The 16,696-nt window shown below is 40.5% G+C and overlaps 2 protein-coding genes across 3 annotated transcripts; one reads left to right on the plus strand and one right to left on the minus strand.

Moving 5' to 3' along the window:
• The first annotated feature begins 2,856 nt into the window (after window positions 1-2,856).
• Window positions 2,857-6,833, plus strand: LOC129723289 (ARF GTPase-activating protein Git). Its single transcript, XM_055677415.1, has 6 exons — window positions 2,857-3,117; window positions 3,271-3,953; window positions 4,015-4,257; window positions 4,313-4,558; window positions 5,496-5,677; window positions 5,737-6,833. The coding sequence occupies exons 1-6, from the start codon at window positions 3,060-3,062 to the stop codon at window positions 6,416-6,418; spliced, it is 2,094 nt and encodes a 697-aa protein (XP_055533390.1). The 5' UTR covers window positions 2,857-3,059; the 3' UTR covers window positions 6,419-6,833.
• On the minus strand, window positions 6,707-16,444 carry LOC129723290 (dynein axonemal light chain 4). Of its 2 annotated transcripts, none has more exons than XM_055677416.1 (4): window positions 16,289-16,444; window positions 16,134-16,236; window positions 15,950-16,033; window positions 6,707-15,803 (listed from the first exon to the last, which is right to left on the minus strand). In XM_055677416.1, the coding sequence occupies exons 2-4, from the start codon at window positions 16,200-16,202 to the stop codon at window positions 15,639-15,641; spliced, it is 318 nt and encodes a 105-aa protein (XP_055533391.1). In that variant the 5' UTR covers window positions 16,203-16,236; window positions 16,289-16,444; the 3' UTR covers window positions 6,707-15,638. The 2 variants fall into 2 exon arrangements, with proteins under 2 accessions (XP_055533391.1, XP_055533392.1); XM_055677417.1 differs by having other exon boundaries at window positions 16,134-16,227; window positions 16,289-16,443.
• Window positions 16,445-16,696: the final 252 nt, after the last annotated feature.

A 16,696-nucleotide genomic window follows, 5' to 3' on the forward strand; every position in this document is an offset into this window, starting at 1 on the left:
GAATATCTAAAAGGCGACTTCCGGTTTTTTGGTTATGAATCAAAATTGGCCGAATACAATCGAATATGAGTATTCCCGGAACCATGATTAGGTCCAGAGACCCAGAATCAACTCCTGACGCCATCGAATTTCACATTCAAGATAGCGACGTCCGGTTTTTGGAAAACAGCTAAAATTGACCAAATACCACCTCATATGAGTAGTTTGATGTACAGAGACCTGATAACGATCCCAGAGGCCATTTTGAATTTAAAACTGGCAACTTCTGGTTTCTAGAAATAAACCAAAAATGACCAAACACCACCCAATATGGGTTTTTTTCCAGAATTGGGATGATGTCAAGAGGCAGGAAATCAACTGCAGGTGCAATTTTGAACTTCGAGCTGGTGACTACCAGGTTCTGAAAAACAGCCAAAATTGACCGAATACCACCTTATATGAGTACCTTCGGAATCAGGATAATGTCTAGAGACCTAGAAACGGCCCTAGCGGCAATTTTCAACATATTTAATCTTTTCCAAAAAACAGAAGTAGCCATTTTGATATTTACAATGGCCGTTAGGGTCGTTTTCATGTCTCTGAACATCATTTCTATTCCAAAAGTAACCAGAAGTCACCATTTCAAATTTCCAAATAGCGCCTGCAACTGATTTCCGGTCTCTGGCCTTACCCCGATGTCGGTAATATCCCTATTCGATGGTATTCGGTCAATTTTGGTTCTTTTTCTAAAATGGCCTCTGTGGTTGTTCTCAGGTCTCCAGACATCGTCCCGATTCTGAAACTATTCATACGAGGTGGGTTTTGGTCAATTTTATCTATTTTTCGGAAACCGTAAGTCACCATCTCCAATTTCAAAATGGCGTCTGGAGTTAATTTCCGATCTCGAGACATCATCCCAATTCAGGAAATATCCATTTTCGATGGTATTCTGTTAATGTCGATTTTCTCCCAGATACCGGAAGTTGCCATTTTGGAATCCAAAATGACGTCGGGAATCGTATTGCGGTCTCTAAATGTCATCCCGGTTCTGTATTATGACGCTGTATTATTTAATTGTTTCTATGGCCACTAGAAGCCCCGATGGAATCTGTTCCGGAAGGACCATTTTGAGGGCATATTACTATAACACCCAAAACCATAAAAAATGACCTATGAAAGTAATTTTATGAAGTTTGGGCTAATAGTTGTGAGGGGTATTTAAGGGGTGAAAAAGTTCAACTCTCCCCCAATCACCCCCCTCCTTGTTGCTATACAAAAACTAATGTCATCAAAAGCTGCCTTTTAATGAGCTATGAGATGTCACTGAGTTTGATCACCTTTAATGGCAGTGAACTATGAAATTTCGTCTTATGAAACCTAGAATGATATCCGGGTACCCCGTCGAGCAGATTACGGTTAAAGAAAACCTGTTCTGAACGGCGTATTTTAAATGGCGGGTGCTACAACGTCATAAGTGGGCTTATCAAAATTGGGTTGTTTAGCTATTCACGGATTTCTGATTTTTCTATATCAGCTAAAAGAGTGTAATTTTCTCAGCAAAACGTAATTTTTTAAAAGTCTTACATCATTGTCCTTCGATTTTTAAATGAAGAACAAAAATTGCTCTAAATCGCTACAATGACAGTTGTTTACATGGGCGAACTGTCATTGCACACTGGGCCAGAAATGGAATTTAGCGGGACGAAATTAATAGCGCTCTCAGAGTTTGATCAATCGGTTTCCAGTCTTCTACAAAGTTTCTTGGTATAGTTAGGGCTTCGTTTTGAATGTTTGAATTAGTTCGGAATTTAGCCGCAAAGGTGGCGTTGCGATGCCAACTTCTTTCTCTTACACGAGCTCTGCAGTATTCGACAAAGTTGTAGATCTTTAAATTCCATGAAACTTCATACAAAATTTCTAACCCTTCAAGTTTCAGAGATCTACGAGTTTTTATAAGTTTTCTCTGAATCTCACGTTTTATTGTGATAATTTTATGATTTCACTCTAATTAATTTCTTACAAATTTTTTTCTCGATAGAAATTGAATAAATACGTCGTTTTTTTCCGAGTGCAGAAGTTTTTGAAGTACTTAAGTGAAAATATTACACAAAATTTGAAAAAAATACATAATTTTGTGAAGTAGATATCGCATCGCAACGCCACCTTTGCGGTTAAATTCCGGACTAATTCAAACATCCAAAATGAAGCCCTAACCACAGGCAAACAGACGTGCCTCTTCGAAGAAAAATCCTGAAAAATCTTCGTCCTTATTCAAACACTTGTGCGTTACACTTACACCACCGTTACACTTGTGCGCCACCATGTGAGCTTATTGCCTACTAACTTATTTTCGTAAAACGGTTTTTGTCTTTGCTAATGGGTGTGCATGCTTGTCGATGGTTTCTGGTCGATGAAATCGTCATCGAGTGGCACGTCTGTTTGTCTGTGCCCTAACTATACCAAGAAACTTTGTAGAAGACTGGAAACCGATTGATCAAACCCTGAAAGCGCTATTAATTCCGTTCCGCTAGATTCCATTTCTGGCCCAGTGTGCAGTGTAGTTTTAATTCGTGATTTCAAAACTGAGGGACAACGATAGAAAATTTTTGAAAATCACGTTTTACTTAGAAAATGCAGCTCTTTCAGATGATATAAAAAACTGATATAGCCAAACAGCCCAATTCAATGAAAGTAATTAGGTTGTGTTATTCCCAACCTTTCCAATCATGTTATTAATTTTTAGAAGCAAATCTTCGGGATGGTACGCCGTTGAAACGAAGCCCTTTTGAAATGAACTGCTCGAACTGCTACTTCGTGTACCAAAATCCTGCTACAACTGTCAACACACCCTCGCACTGCAAGAAGAAGAATGATAATTGAAGAAGAGTTCAAACCAAAATAAAAGATGGCGATTCTGTGCAAGAGCAACAGTACCAGCAGTACTTTTTTGTTTTGATCTGTGCCCCGCTAGTTGCAAATAGCTGTTCCTGTAGGACGACGAAACGGAAAACCCTGCAAAAATTGCGTCAAAGCATGAAATAGCGCTTACCTGCTTGAGCCGCAGTAACAGCAAGCCGAAAATGTCTCGCACCAAGTCACGGCTGCAGGCAGAAATCTGCGGCGATTGCGGTAGCTCAGGTGAGTAGCTGAAGGATTTTCGCTAAGCGCACACACACCCCTTATGTACAGAAAAACTAAAAAAGTGAATCAATTCCAATGCTATTTATGGACTTGTTGCTTGTTATGTGGAACGGCTAAAAAATGATGATTCATCACTCGTTTAATTCACAGATCCATCGTGGGCATCAATAAACCGAGGAATTTTGCTGTGCGCCGATTGTTGTTCAATTCATCGCAGCCTGGGACGGCATATTTCGCAAGTGAAATCCCTTCGTCAGGGAAGCTGGGCACCATCGGTGTTGGCTTTCGTTAATCAACTTAATAGTCACGGGGCTAACAGTGTGTGGGAGCACTTGTTACTGGACTCAGTAGCTCCGAAGAACTTGAAACGCAAGCCTTCTCCGAAAGATCCGCTCCATCCTACGAAGGCAGATTTCATCCGGGCAAAACATGTTAACCTGTCGTACGTTCTTAAACCTAGCCTGGAGGATGGAGTCAGCGGACAGGGAAGTTTGGAGGCAGAGTTAAGTAAACAACTACATGCCAGTGTCCGCTCCGGCAATTTGGAAACTAGCCTTAGGTTTTTGGTGCAAGGAGCGGATCCGAACTTTTTCCACGAGGAAAAGGGTTCTACACCATTACATGTGGCAGCTCGATCCGGTCAGCTGTCCCAGATGGAGCTACTGATGGTATACGGAGCGGACGTGAATGCGCTGGATTCACAGGGAAATTCGCCGCTGGATGTGGCGAAGGCGTGCAAGCAATCGGCTATTGCTGAACGGCTTACGGAGGCTATGTACGAGGTGACCGACCGCTTGAGTTACTTTCTCACGGGAAAAAAACCGGATCATTTGGTAAAACTAAAGTTATTCATCAGAGATTTCGAATTTATCTAGTTTTTTTTATTCCATCCAGGCTGGTCAGCATCTTCTTATTCCAGACCAATCGAAAAAAGAGATAAGCGATCAACTAAAAATCGCACGTGGAAAGTTGCAATTAGTTCCGAACCGGATGTTCGAAGAATTGGTAATGGATTTATATGACGAAGTTGATCGGCGTGAAACGGAAGCCATCTGGTCTACTACTTCGTTGAATCCGGAAATTGGAGCGGTTCCCTTTTTGCCAACGAATCCACATTTAAGTGCTACAAGAAACCAGGTTAAATGTTTGAATCACACTATGATCAATTGTATACTAACCTTTATCCATTTAGGGTCGTCAAAAGCTGGCCCGCTTCAGTCAACAGGAATTTTCTGGACTAATCAGTGACGTTTTGATCGATGCACGCCGTCGACAAAATATGGCTAATTTGCGTCCTATCGATGCACCGTTGCCGAATAATTTGAATCAGCTGCGTACGGTCGCCACCCGGGAAAACAATCTGTCCGACGATGAGCCGCTGTACGACGCCGTTGCTTCAGATGATGATTACGCTGCGTTGGCGCCTGTCGCACAACAGGTAAAGTTTCTAATTCGCCAAAAAGCGATCGTTGGACTGAACCATAACAACAGTTTCGGGTGAAGGGTGTGTCTGTGTTAACCATCATCTGTTCGCTAGAGCTAGGACTAACTACTACTAATCAGTGGCATGCTGGGAGTAGAAACGTTGTGATATGTACTATTCAGTAGGAAACGGAGATTGACGTCTTTATACAGATTTTACTCTTAGAGCTAGCTAGAAACCCCCGAGCGCTTATTTCTCATTTATGTATAATATTTACACACGATTGTACAATTTTGTATCGTTCAAATGCATGCCAAATCAATTTTCGTATAACTGCAAGCATTATAGACTTGAGTATGTTACAGAATATCGACATTAAGATTATCATTTCTATAATGCAAGTGGTTTCAGCAGCAAAGCCGTCCATAGCAGGTTTTATTCGAGATTAGTATTAGGAAGCATATTTAGCAACACCTATAATACTGGTTATAGTCGTACATCAGCTACATGCAGTCATGCAGATACTCTGACATGGCTGATATGCGGTTATTACACGTATGCTATCCAATAACCTCTATTAAACCTAACTAACACTACTGAGGTGCTCATAGAAACAGATAAGGTAGGAGTTTTTAATTCAGCAATGATCAATCCGTTCCATTTATGACTATCAGAGTCCGTATCTGCACCTTAACATTATAGTCAATGTCCATTTGTTCAAAGTGCGTAAAGCTTTGCGATGTTATTTTCTACTACTCTATTGTTTGTGGAATCAATGGCCAAAGAATACACGTTTTAAATACTAACAAGTAAGCGTTGCAACAACTGTGTTTCCTATTTCTGCCTGTCAACATTCGTTCCTTCTCTATTCTCTTTGGATCATTCCCTACAATTTTCATTTTTGCCACGAACGATGACAATATCATTGTAAACAATTGATTGATTGTTGAAGGCACTGGTGAACAAATCACCGCCCAGCATCGTCTCCAATGCGGAGGTCGAAACGCTTCGACAGAAGCTGCAAGACCAAGAATCAACCATCAACGAGCTGCGAGTACTGGTACACAAACTCACCAGCGAAAACTGCCAACTGAAATCCCGGAATGTAAGCCCCAAGGAGCCGGAAATATTACTGTGAGTATTAATTTTAGCGTGAATATACATTTCACGGTATACTTTCTTCACTCCAACAGACGAATTGATAGTCACCCGAATGGATCTTCTCCGGCTACCCCTGAAACGGAAGAAGCCGACCCAGTTTCTGACGGTCGCCAGTACTACAAACGTCCGGCAAGCATGTACGAAGCACGACAGATTACGCGTGATGAGAACCGACCACCGATCACGCAAAGTCTATACTCAATGGCCCCGCTATCTGGCCACAACAGCGGTGTCATCAGCAATCCTACAGGAGTCGCCACAAGTATGAACAACAGCGCTGGCTCCGATTTGAACAGCTCTACAGGTAGCAGAAGTGGCAGCCAACCCCAGTTTCCGCCCTTTGACGAAGTCAAAAAGCGAACCGACCTTGTGGCCAGGCGTATCAAAGAGCTTTTTGCAGCGATGCAGGAACTATCCAAGACAGACGCTTTCATACCGTGTGCCGAGCGAATACGGATAGCAGTGGCCGAACTGGTTGCCATCTTTCCGGCCACAATGCGTGAGGAAGCGCTCCGTAATGCCCTGAAACAGCTTAATTATAACACTAATCTGATTCAAACCGAATGCACTCGTTTGCAGCGAGCTTTTGTCGAAGAAAATCAGCAGTCGGTTCTGTCTGACAGCATTAAGGTTATCATGGAACAAGTTCGGGGCTGTGCGTACGATCTAGCCATGTCCACGAAAATTTTGATAACGCATTTCCAACAGTCGTGAGTCTACTTGCAATAATTATCGTGCACGCACCTTACAGTAATTATATCCTCAAACGCTATAATAGAAGTATTTCTTCATCGTTGAAAAAAACAAACGGAAGATTGCCGAATGTGCCAAATAATGTTTTTTAGAGAAGTATTTTGACTACATTTTATGAACGTATTTAATTATGTCATCAGAATATTACTATTTTTAATGAGAGCTAACAATACACCTTAGAGCGGATAATTTATTTTTTAACTTTTCCGAGATGTTTAGACAGAATAAATAACTAACGACAATCGTTTCGTGGTGTTTCTACTTTTTATTGCTGCGGAAAGTGGCATTTGTTTTAGTGCACACAACAAACTGATACAACCGATACGTAATCAAACTAACCTTTTAATGACAATAAAATTTGCGTATTGGCATCCTAGTTATTGTACAGTTTCTTGCTCCGAAAAACATACAGTAGTAAATGCAACTGTAATCTTCATTGTTTCCAATCTATATTTTCTAAAACATTCGTGTCCCTTTCTTTAATAAAATAAATAAATATAATTTCCCATGGAAGCTAATTATGTTAGCTTACCTGCAAAAAAATTTTACGCCCTTGCGAGTGGCCTTCTGGGAGTTAACCAAAACATTCGCCATGGCGGACGAAAACATGCGTTTGTTTTGTTTTTGAGTTCTTTCTTCGTTTTAGTTATCAATTCCTCCTCTGTTTTCACGACACAATTGTTGGAGTAGATCTTACGCCTCAGGTTCACCCAGAAATCCTCGATTGGACGCAACTTGGGGACGTTGTGCGGGTTCACCAACTTCGGTACCACATCGATATTCAGCCGCTCCAGCTTCCCCAACAATCGCTTCAAGTAATGGGCTGACGCCAGATCCGGCCAAAACACCGCGTCTTCGGCCTAATGATATTTCTCGATGAACCACGCAATAAAATTCTCCGTTCATGGCAGGTGCGTTGTCAGCCACAGCAGCACCTTCTTGGGAACGTGGCGTGCGAAATGAACTTCACCTTGGTGCTCACTTCCTTCGTGGGGGAGTAAAATATGAAGTGCCCTGCCAGTCGTTGCCGTAGAGGGTGAGACAGGTCTCGTCGTCCATCACTACCGCCACGTATCGATTTATCGGAAAAATCGACTTAATAATCTTATTCAGGCGCTGCCGTTGTGCCATTGCCTGCGGCTCCGAAACCACCGACCTCCCTACAGGAGTACCTCTCGATCTGGCGGCTACAATGTACCTTGCTTGCGGAAGTGTTGGAATTGGCGGGTTAACGCTGCTGGAGATAATAGTACGAGGATCATCCTGCGAGTGGCAACCCGGAATGACGAGTAACTGTACGAGCTTTTATTCGGTGGAAATGTTCTAGGAAAAAAACCTAATTCGATTCATTCCGAACTTTGTAGAAAATTAACCCAACCGGCTTTTTAGGGACGATCACTTGCTTTCAATTGAAGCAGTTAAGGAGTTTTTCACATCTCAGTACTATTCAGTTACAAGTGAGACTGGCCGAGTCAGGGAGCATAGGGAGTGGTTGTTCAGTGTTGAGGATCTTAATAACGACGCGTGAGTACAGAAGGAAATAACTTTTTATTACTGACTGTGTTGCTAGTTTATTTAATCACAACATATCTCTTATCCTTTTAATTGAAAGTTTATGATGTCAAGAGAATAATCATCAAAACGTTTAGGGCGCGACACATCTCTGCGGGGTCGTTGCGGTAACATTGACTCTCCGTTATTCGTAGTTCTAGCTGTCTCGTCGCAATTGCCGAGTTCTGCTGATACTTGTTCATTGGATAGCGGACGTAACAGGTTCTTCACATGGGATGTGTTCCGCTTGACGATTTGTCCATTTTCTGTTTGAAGGTCACACTGTTTCCATAACGCCCGACCACTGTTGCTGGACTCGGAAGGAACCTGTGGACATCTTGTTCTGTGGAATCAAGTTTTTCATCAATACTTCGTCTCCGACTACTACTGATGACTGTTTTTCCCCGACTTTCTTGTCTCTCACAGTTTTGGCCTGATATTTACACACCTTATCTCGATCTCGCATTTGTTCGTCGTTATTGGCATCAGGCTGAAAATGCGGGATCACGTCCCGAAATCTTCTACCAAACATCAATTGCGCGGGCGCTACTCCTGTTATGGAATGCGGTGTTAGAGAGTACATGTATAAATATTCCTGGAGAGCTTCTTTCCAGTCTCTGTCTTGGTGTTTACTTATTTTGATCACTTTGAGGAAAGACCTGTTCTGACGCTCAACTTCCCCGTTTGCACTTGGCCAATAGGGAGTAGTATGAGTTAGTCTAATACCGTTGTCCACGCAATAATCCTGAAGCTCCAAACTAGAGAAGTTTTTCGCATTATCAAAGGTCAATATATTTAGTAGTCCCATTCTAGTAAATATCATTTTTAGAAAACGAATGACATCGCCTGATGTAGTTGATTTCATAGGTTCTGCCACCACAAAGCGACTATACAAATCGATTAGAACAAATACAAAGAAACCGTCAGGTGGGGGCCCTAGAAAGTCACCAGAGAGGTGATACCAAGCAGGTAATTCACGAACGCGTAGCGGTTCAGGTTTATCGCACTGACCAACAAGCTGACATTCGAAACATTCTTTGCATATTTTCTCGGCTGCTGTATCGATACCGGGCCACCAAACTGCGACTCTCAACCTTCGCTTCATCTTTTCGCGACCAGGATGACCGGTATGTGCCAAGCATAATATCGCATCGCGTAAACACAAATTTTATTTCACCGACGACACACAACTCGCTTTGAAACGGTGCGTATCCTTTGATGGCATCATCCCATTTGTTAAGCTGTAGTGCTGCCTTTACTTTCTGAATTTCTTCATCTTCGCGTGAAGTTCGGATAATTTCAGCCATTGCTACTGCCACCGGTCTACTTGCCTCCACTATAGCGCATAACTCAGCTTCTGATTTTCTATCAAAAGTTTTGCTGTCCAAAATTTCCGCCAGTCTCGAAAGCGGGTCTGCTATGTTGATTCACCAGATCACGACACGACACGACACGAGATCTTCCGTTGGAAGTCTGTAACAAAACTGCTCCTAGCCCGTTGTCACTAGCATCTGTAACAAGTGTGGTCCGATGTTTTGGGTTATAGTAACCGAGGTACTGTGGGTTGGACAGGGTAGCTTTAATTTTCTCGAAGCAACGTTCCTTTCGTTAGTCCAAACGAACTTATTACCTTTAACAGTCATTTCTCGCAGCGGTGCTGATGTGTCTGAAAGCTTTGGGATAAACCTGCCAACATAATTAACTAGACCTAAAAAGCTGCGCATTTCTACAGAATTCTGGGGAGGCCTAAATGACTGAATAGCGTTCACTTTATCATTTGTTGGTAAAATTCCTTTCTCGGACAAAGTGTGACCCATGAAATCAACGGACGTTTTACAAAACTCGCATTTTTTCATATTGACTGTCAACCCAGCTGCTCTCAGTTTGTCTAAACGGATTTGAGCTTTGAATCATGTTCTTCTTTGGATTTAGCATATACGAGGATGTCATCTATAAAAACTTTAACTCCTCTTAGGCCTTTTAACACCTGCTCAATTTCCCGTTGGAAAATTTCGGCAGCGCAACTCATGCCGAACATGAGTCTTTTGTATCGATAATACGCGTTAGGAGTTATGGTTGTTGGTTGTTGTATCGGTAAGCCACTGTCGTTAAGTTGTATATTTATTTGCACATTTTTCAATTTTCCCACCCGTGCACAGTGGGGCGACTCCATACAAAGGCTGGCCATGCAAAAAAAGTGTCGATAAATGCGACAAAAACTTAGGATTTACATAATTTAGGGGCGCTGAACACGAATTTGGCATCAATTTTTTGTTTGGGGCCGTCCATAAAGCACGAAATCCAATTTTCAATATTTTTTGGCACTTTTTTCCTTTTTTATAGAATTATATGATCTTTTACCACCAGTAGTGCCACCGGGCGTCATCCCTATTGAAAAAATACGTAATTTATGGACGACCCCTCGATCTAAACAAATTTTGCCTAAATATAATTATATTTTTTTTAATAAACTAAAACAACATAAGTAATACTAACTCATTACAAATTGAAAAAAACATCATCAGCATCATCATCTTCCGCTGTGATCGCTTAAATCTCGTGTTGAATCGTTTCCAGAAAATTTGAAGTTCATTATACTTATCAGCAGGAAAAACGTCTTTCGCTGCAATTTTTATTTCTTCTAGTAATTTTCGATGTTTCATATATACTTTATCTTCCTAATCCGGTTTCTATGGTTGAAAGAGGACATTTAAATACATGTATAACACCATGAATTGACAACTTACTAGACATTAAATTAGATGGTGCCGCTGAAGTTGAAGGCTGCATAATAAAATTCGACGAATTTATGAATTTGAAAACCAAGACACTGGAATGACACAACGTTCTAAATGAATACGAAAAGATGCGGAGGATGTTTTTTGATGTTTTTTGCTCATAAAGCAAAATGTGTGCTTTACTTTTGTATGCAAACGAGCGCGAAGCAAAAGCAATATTCAAACGGGCTATTGTTAGCCGGAGTTTGATGGTATGAATTTGCTGCTGGTATTTAACACTTCAATCAGTTTATCGGATTGCATGATCATAAATTGAAAAGGGCTGAATGTTTTTAATATTGTTTTAAATTTGCAGAAAGTGATAAAGTTTGACATAATTAAAAGCTTCATAAAAATTTGTTTACTATTTTCTTATTTAACACTTATTTTATAACTTTTAATTGATAAATTTCGTAATTTTTGCCCAAATTTTTATTTAAATTTACGTAATGGGGTATCATGGTTATGATTAAATTAATCCTGGATGAAATTTCAACCTCAAAAAAAATGAAAAAAACTGCTATCGCTTTTTTCACTAAAGTGACAATTTGCGCAGTTTCGCGCAGCAGCGGACAATATGCATTTGAAAGCTTACGTTTTTACCTGAATTTTGAATGTAGTCACAACCGTGGCAAACTGCGGCAACTAAACTTTTAAGCTACTTTTCTACAAAAAATCATGTTTTTTAAATTTTTTCTTGTGTCAGGCCTATTATAACCGAATTTTACAATATCTAATGAAAAGGGTTTGTTTTGCACAATATTTACAACAACTTTTTCTTTGACATCAAAAAAAATCCAAGCTATCATTGAAGCTACAGAGCGTTTCAAAGTAATGTACTTTTTTTCAAAAAAAAAGACAAAAAACGTCACTTCGCCAAACTTTGAAAAGTCATAAAAAATTCAGCTTTCGTGATATTGCACCCACATTTTGGATTTAGACACTTGAATGTTATAGCAAAAAAGGAAAAATATTATGAAACAGCTAACGAAAAAAATTTTTTTTGACTGATGGCCAGCGATTCCCCACTGTGCCGTGGTTTCTTGTCTTTAACGCTAAAAACTTCGCCATGAATTTCAAGAACCCCTAGGTCCATTGATGTTTGCTTACTCAACAAATTATCACCGTTTTCGCTATCTACCACATAAATTTCCCGTTCAACGCTATTCGTACGCGTTGCAATAACCGCCTTTATGACTCGGTGAATTTTTATTTTTCCGTCTCCGTACACCCGAAGATGATTTCGTAATTTGGCCACTTCGTGGAACTTGCAACCGTTACGTTTTAAGACTTTCCATGTTTTGCGACTGATGACATTTACGTGTGCACCAGAATCTATCACCCAGTTTATTTTAACTCCGCCTGTGAAGCACGTCGCTTTTTCGTGATTCGAGCCCATAGTGTAGATCTGCTTAATGTTATTTTCGCTGCTTGAATCATCCGAATCGCTGCTGACATCCGAATCACTGCTTTCCTCTTCAAAACGATATACTTGCCTTACACTCTTTTTGGTTGATTTTGTGGAAAGTTTTGAGCTCGATTTTGTTTTACACATTTCACGAAAGTGTCCGACGATTTTACATTTGTCACAAGATTTGTTTCTCGTGGGACAACTTTTGTCGTTCAGAAAATGACCGGAGTTTCCACAGCGAAAACAAACATCCTTTTTTTCATTTTTTTTCTCACGAAGCTAATAGTGCCATCGTCCGTAGTCACACTACTCTTTTTCATTTCAATTTTGTTTCGCTGTATCGTTTCCAGCTTCTTCTATGATTTCACTGACCAGCATAAGCTTCTTTCTTAAAATTACCTCACGGAGGTCGTCAGAATGAGAATTGTCGAACACTTGCTCTGTTATTCGCATGTCTAGTGCTGCACCATACTCACACAGACGGCCCTGTTCCCGAAGGTGGCCTACGAACTTTTCTACGGATTCGTCCTCTTTGCTTCAAGTTGCGAAAAACGAAACGGTCGTACGGAACGCTCGCTAAGGGCGCAAAGTAATTATCTAGAAGCTTGACTGCTTCGCGGTAAACATCGGATCCCTGGGGCGGTGCAGCGTCATGATTGTCCAGATCATAGAATATATCTTGGACTTGGGTTCCAGCAAAATGTAGCAGATACGACTTTTTTCGAGAAGGAAGAGCGATGCAGTTAACGTCTAAAAACAGTTCTAATGATCGCTTCCATCTTCGCCAACGGGTACCGATTGACGGAACATCCGATGTATCGAAAGGTAGCAATGTAGCTTTGTTGTTTTCCATTTATTTGGCCTTTTTACGTCCTACCTCGTGTTGCAAACTTTGAGGTTATGTGCACTCACTGACGTAGTTACTACGTAATTTTCAATGAAAACGACGTTTTATCACCGTAACCCCACAGTTACTGAATGAAACCGTTTCCTCCAGAGCGAATTTAATCTTCCTTTTTGCAGAATTGGTCAAATTTCTATCCTCGTCGCCAAAATGTTGAGGATCTTAATAACGACGCGTGTGTACAGGAGGAAATAACTTTTTATTACTGACTGTGTTGCTAGTTTATTTAATCACAACATCTCCAAATCTGTGCATGTTAGAAAAAAAACTTTCACCATCTTTGGATTCAGAAGACGATACTCTAAAAATATAGAGCTTGAAAATTTAAGAGCTTAGTTGAAACCTACCTTGGGAGACTGAGAAAATCAGGTTTCCATGAAACTACGTACTTTGGTGAATTTAAACTGGTTTTTCTCAAAATGTTTGCATGCTAAAATAAATATTTCATCGCGTATGGATTCAGGAGACCTTACCGCAAAAATGTAGAGCTTAAAATTTGAATAACGGTTTTGTTGTTTGAATTTTTATAAAAATATGTAGTTTTGTGATTTTGTACTAAAATAATTTGTAAACTCCAAAATTCACTCTTACATATTATATTTCATCCACCTGACACGATTTGATACATGGAGCAGTTGATACGTTTGCTCAGTCTGCTTGAAAAATTTGGAAAAACACAGACATATTTGCGTCTCACAAAAACGGGGAGGGGTCCAAAGGGGTGGCATCTTTACCAAAACTTAGAGCAACTATTCCCCTTGAATAAAATTCCAAGGTTTCCCAAATCGGCCGTTCCAGTGCTGAGAACAAGCATTTCCAAAAAACAAGTTCCGTCCCGGGTCTTTACGGGTTAAAGAAAATCGGCAAAGTCCCAACCGATAATTGACGCTTCTGCAACGCTGAACCTGAGGGGCGCAGTGCATTTGTTCTGTTTTTGCGGAGCTCTGCTTCATCGAGGTTCAACTTCTTCGGAAGTTACCTTTCAACTCCATACCAGGTATGAGGCACCAATCCCAAAACGGTCACTGGTTTCATCAACCATGTTGTTTCGAACTGTGGCACAAGCTTACAACCAACTAGCTCAACTCCATCAATGAGTTCGAGCAACCTGTAATCTGTGTAAAGCAATCGGAGCCAGCCACACTTCTGCCCAATGCGCTTCAGGCATACAAAAAAAAATGTGGAAGGAAGAGAAACCAATACTATTCGTCTCCAACGGACGATGATCTGAGGCGACGATGAGCTCCAAGTGGTAGACGAGTTCTTGCCCTGGTAACCACCCTTAATAACATAAATAAGGTGATCTAATAGCGCATTCAGGCAGGACGCTTTGATCCAGGGGCAAAAAACTGACGATGTACAAAACTTCAATTAAACCAGTAGACTTGCAACCGTAGCACTGCTCAAGGAGGACATACGCGTACTGGCCATATTCGAACGAAAAGCGTAGCGGATATAATTTGATAAAGTACAAACCGAAACAGGGAGTAGCGCAGGCTTATGGAGCACTACTCGGATAGCTTCCCATTGGACACTTGACGAAAGTCGGGAGGCTACAACAGGCCACACATCTCGCGAGAATGCCCCACCGACCCAGAACCAGATAAGTCCAACGTGTTAGTTGGCTTGACCAGGTTAGAGCAGACCTCTAAATGACGAGAGGCCTAGGACTTCAATAGCGGCCTTTAACTGCAAACCAAACCCTATCGTTGCGACAGATTTTCGATAAATTTGAAGAACTTCATCTGCTAACTCACCATCTGTTTTAGGACTTTAAGGTAGTGTACTATTCATTCATGCGAAATAAACATAAAACTTTGCTTTGAAAGATGCTGTTCAAAAGACTGAAGCGCAAAAAGTGAAATGCAACAATCAAGAGTCGACTATAAAGCTATAAACTAATCACAGCCGCGTAATGTTTCTAGCAATGTGACGATGAAAAATGAAACTATTTTATCAATACGTTCTAGTTGTTGCAGTCATAGCCAATGTTCAGGTTTATTCGTTCACTAATGGTCTGTAAGCAGATTTTACATGTGCAATAAACTATAGAGTGCATAAATCATTGTTAAGTGCGAAGTAATAAATTTATTTAATAACAAAGACCGTGATTCCGGACAATTCTAATTTTTCCAATATACATTCTTTGCTTGAAAATGACGTTGCTTGTTCCAAAATTGAGTAGAACAGCATTGCAGAACGTGAGAAATATATTATATGTACATTGTACAGATGGGAAACAGCAAAATTGGCCAAAGGTTTCGTAAATGCATCTTAAATTTACAAACACAATCTTGGCTGTTCCCTCAAATACATCAACACCTTTTGTACACTTTGTACATCATGAAATAAACGTCCAAACTACCAGCCTAAATGTACAAGTTTGGACATAAACTTCAAAAAAATTTTCAAGCAAACGAAAAGTCAAAACTATTTACAGACAAACAAGAAAAAATACAAAACAAACTATTGACAAGGAAATACGTTACATTTTATTACATAGCCAACTTTCCTCTAATTCATACCCTAGTACGAAACCTAAGAGCACTTCCACAGGACAATTGCCAAATTTCCGCCAAAAAACAAGTAAAGAATGCTCTTGGTTTCGTACGATACCTCATAGCCGAATCCTTCGCCAACGACCACGTGCCAAAAGGTACCAAACTTTTTATCCATCAACTCCTTGATCGCCTTCGCTGCGTGCTGCACGTTTTAAAGTTGCGTTTTTTTTTTCACAGAAACCGAAATTTCATTCGTACATTGCCAATTTGTGGTCGTGGAGAAAGAATAGCGAAATTTGGTTTGTTATTAGCAAAGTAAAAATAAAGAAAAAATCAGGTCATCTTTACCTCGTAATTTTGTGCATATTTCTCACAGGCTGTAATGCTCAATTCTATCGCCTCGGTCCGGACATCGTCATTCATATCGGAAAACTGATCCGTTGAAGAAGCAAATTGAGCAGATTTACATAAAGCGTGCTAAACGGTCTAATAATTGTGCGAAAATTAACAAAATCGCTACAATTAACTATACCTTAACTAGAGGATACACATGAACAATTTTCTTGTCTGCTTCTCCCTCCGCCTTTGGTTGATCATCCATCACGTTCCGGGGGCCGTTATGATATCTGGAAACACTATCAGGATACTTTCTATAATTTCTGAAGATTTTCAACAGAAAAAACTCACCAAAAACAACAGGAAACTTAAAAACGGGTTTTGAAGTTTACCACCGGAGCATCCTTCTGCGTTGAAATCACGTTGAAATCTTTCCCTCGACTGTTTATTCGATCACCATGGTGATTCATCATAGTTGCGCTCACCCTCTTTTTTATTGGGTTGTCTTTTCTTCGGTCGGTGGTATGGCAAATTTTGCCGATACTCATCGTACCGTATCCTGGTTTTTCCGTTTGGGAAGATGGCATTGTATGGGGTGGTCATGCGTATTCGCCACTGTTCTATTTTCTATGCAAGGCTACAGCCGGTGTCACATTTATGTTGCATTCGATATGCGATTTTGCACATTGACATGCCTTTCCACGCTTGCATAGAATTTTATGTTTACAATTTTTGCTTAATATTGTTCAGTAAACAACT

Source organism: Wyeomyia smithii, chromosome 2, assembly GCF_029784165.1.
Source record: "Wyeomyia smithii strain HCP4-BCI-WySm-NY-G18 chromosome 2, ASM2978416v1, whole genome shotgun sequence".
NCBI classification, from domain to species: Eukaryota; Metazoa; Arthropoda; class Insecta; order Diptera; family Culicidae; genus Wyeomyia; species Wyeomyia smithii.

Excerpts from the sequence above, each read along its gene's own strand:
- LOC129723289 (XM_055677415.1), top strand. The coding sequence starts at position 3,060 with ATGTCTCGCACCAAGTCACGGCTGCAGGCAGAAATCTGCGGCGATTGC. Across the intron at positions 3,118-3,270 it reads CGGCGATTGCGGTAGCTCAG|ATCCATCGTGGGCATCAATA; the intron begins GTGAGTAGCTGA and ends TTTAATTCACAG. Across the intron at positions 4,559-5,495 it reads TGGCGCCTGTCGCACAACAG|GCACTGGTGAACAAATCACC; the intron begins GTAAAGTTTCTA and ends TGATTGTTGAAG.
- LOC129723290 (XM_055677416.1), bottom strand. The coding sequence starts at position 16,202 with ATGGATGATCAACCAAAGGCGGAGGGAGAAGCAGACAAGAAAATTGTT. Across the intron at positions 16,034-16,133 it reads ATGTGTATCCTCTAGTTAAG|TTTTCCGATATGAATGACGA; the intron begins GTATAGTTAATT and ends TCAACGGATCAG. Across the intron at positions 15,804-15,949 it reads AATATGCACAAAATTACGAG|CACGCAGCGAAGGCGATCAA; the intron begins GTAAAGATGACC and ends TAAAACGTGCAG.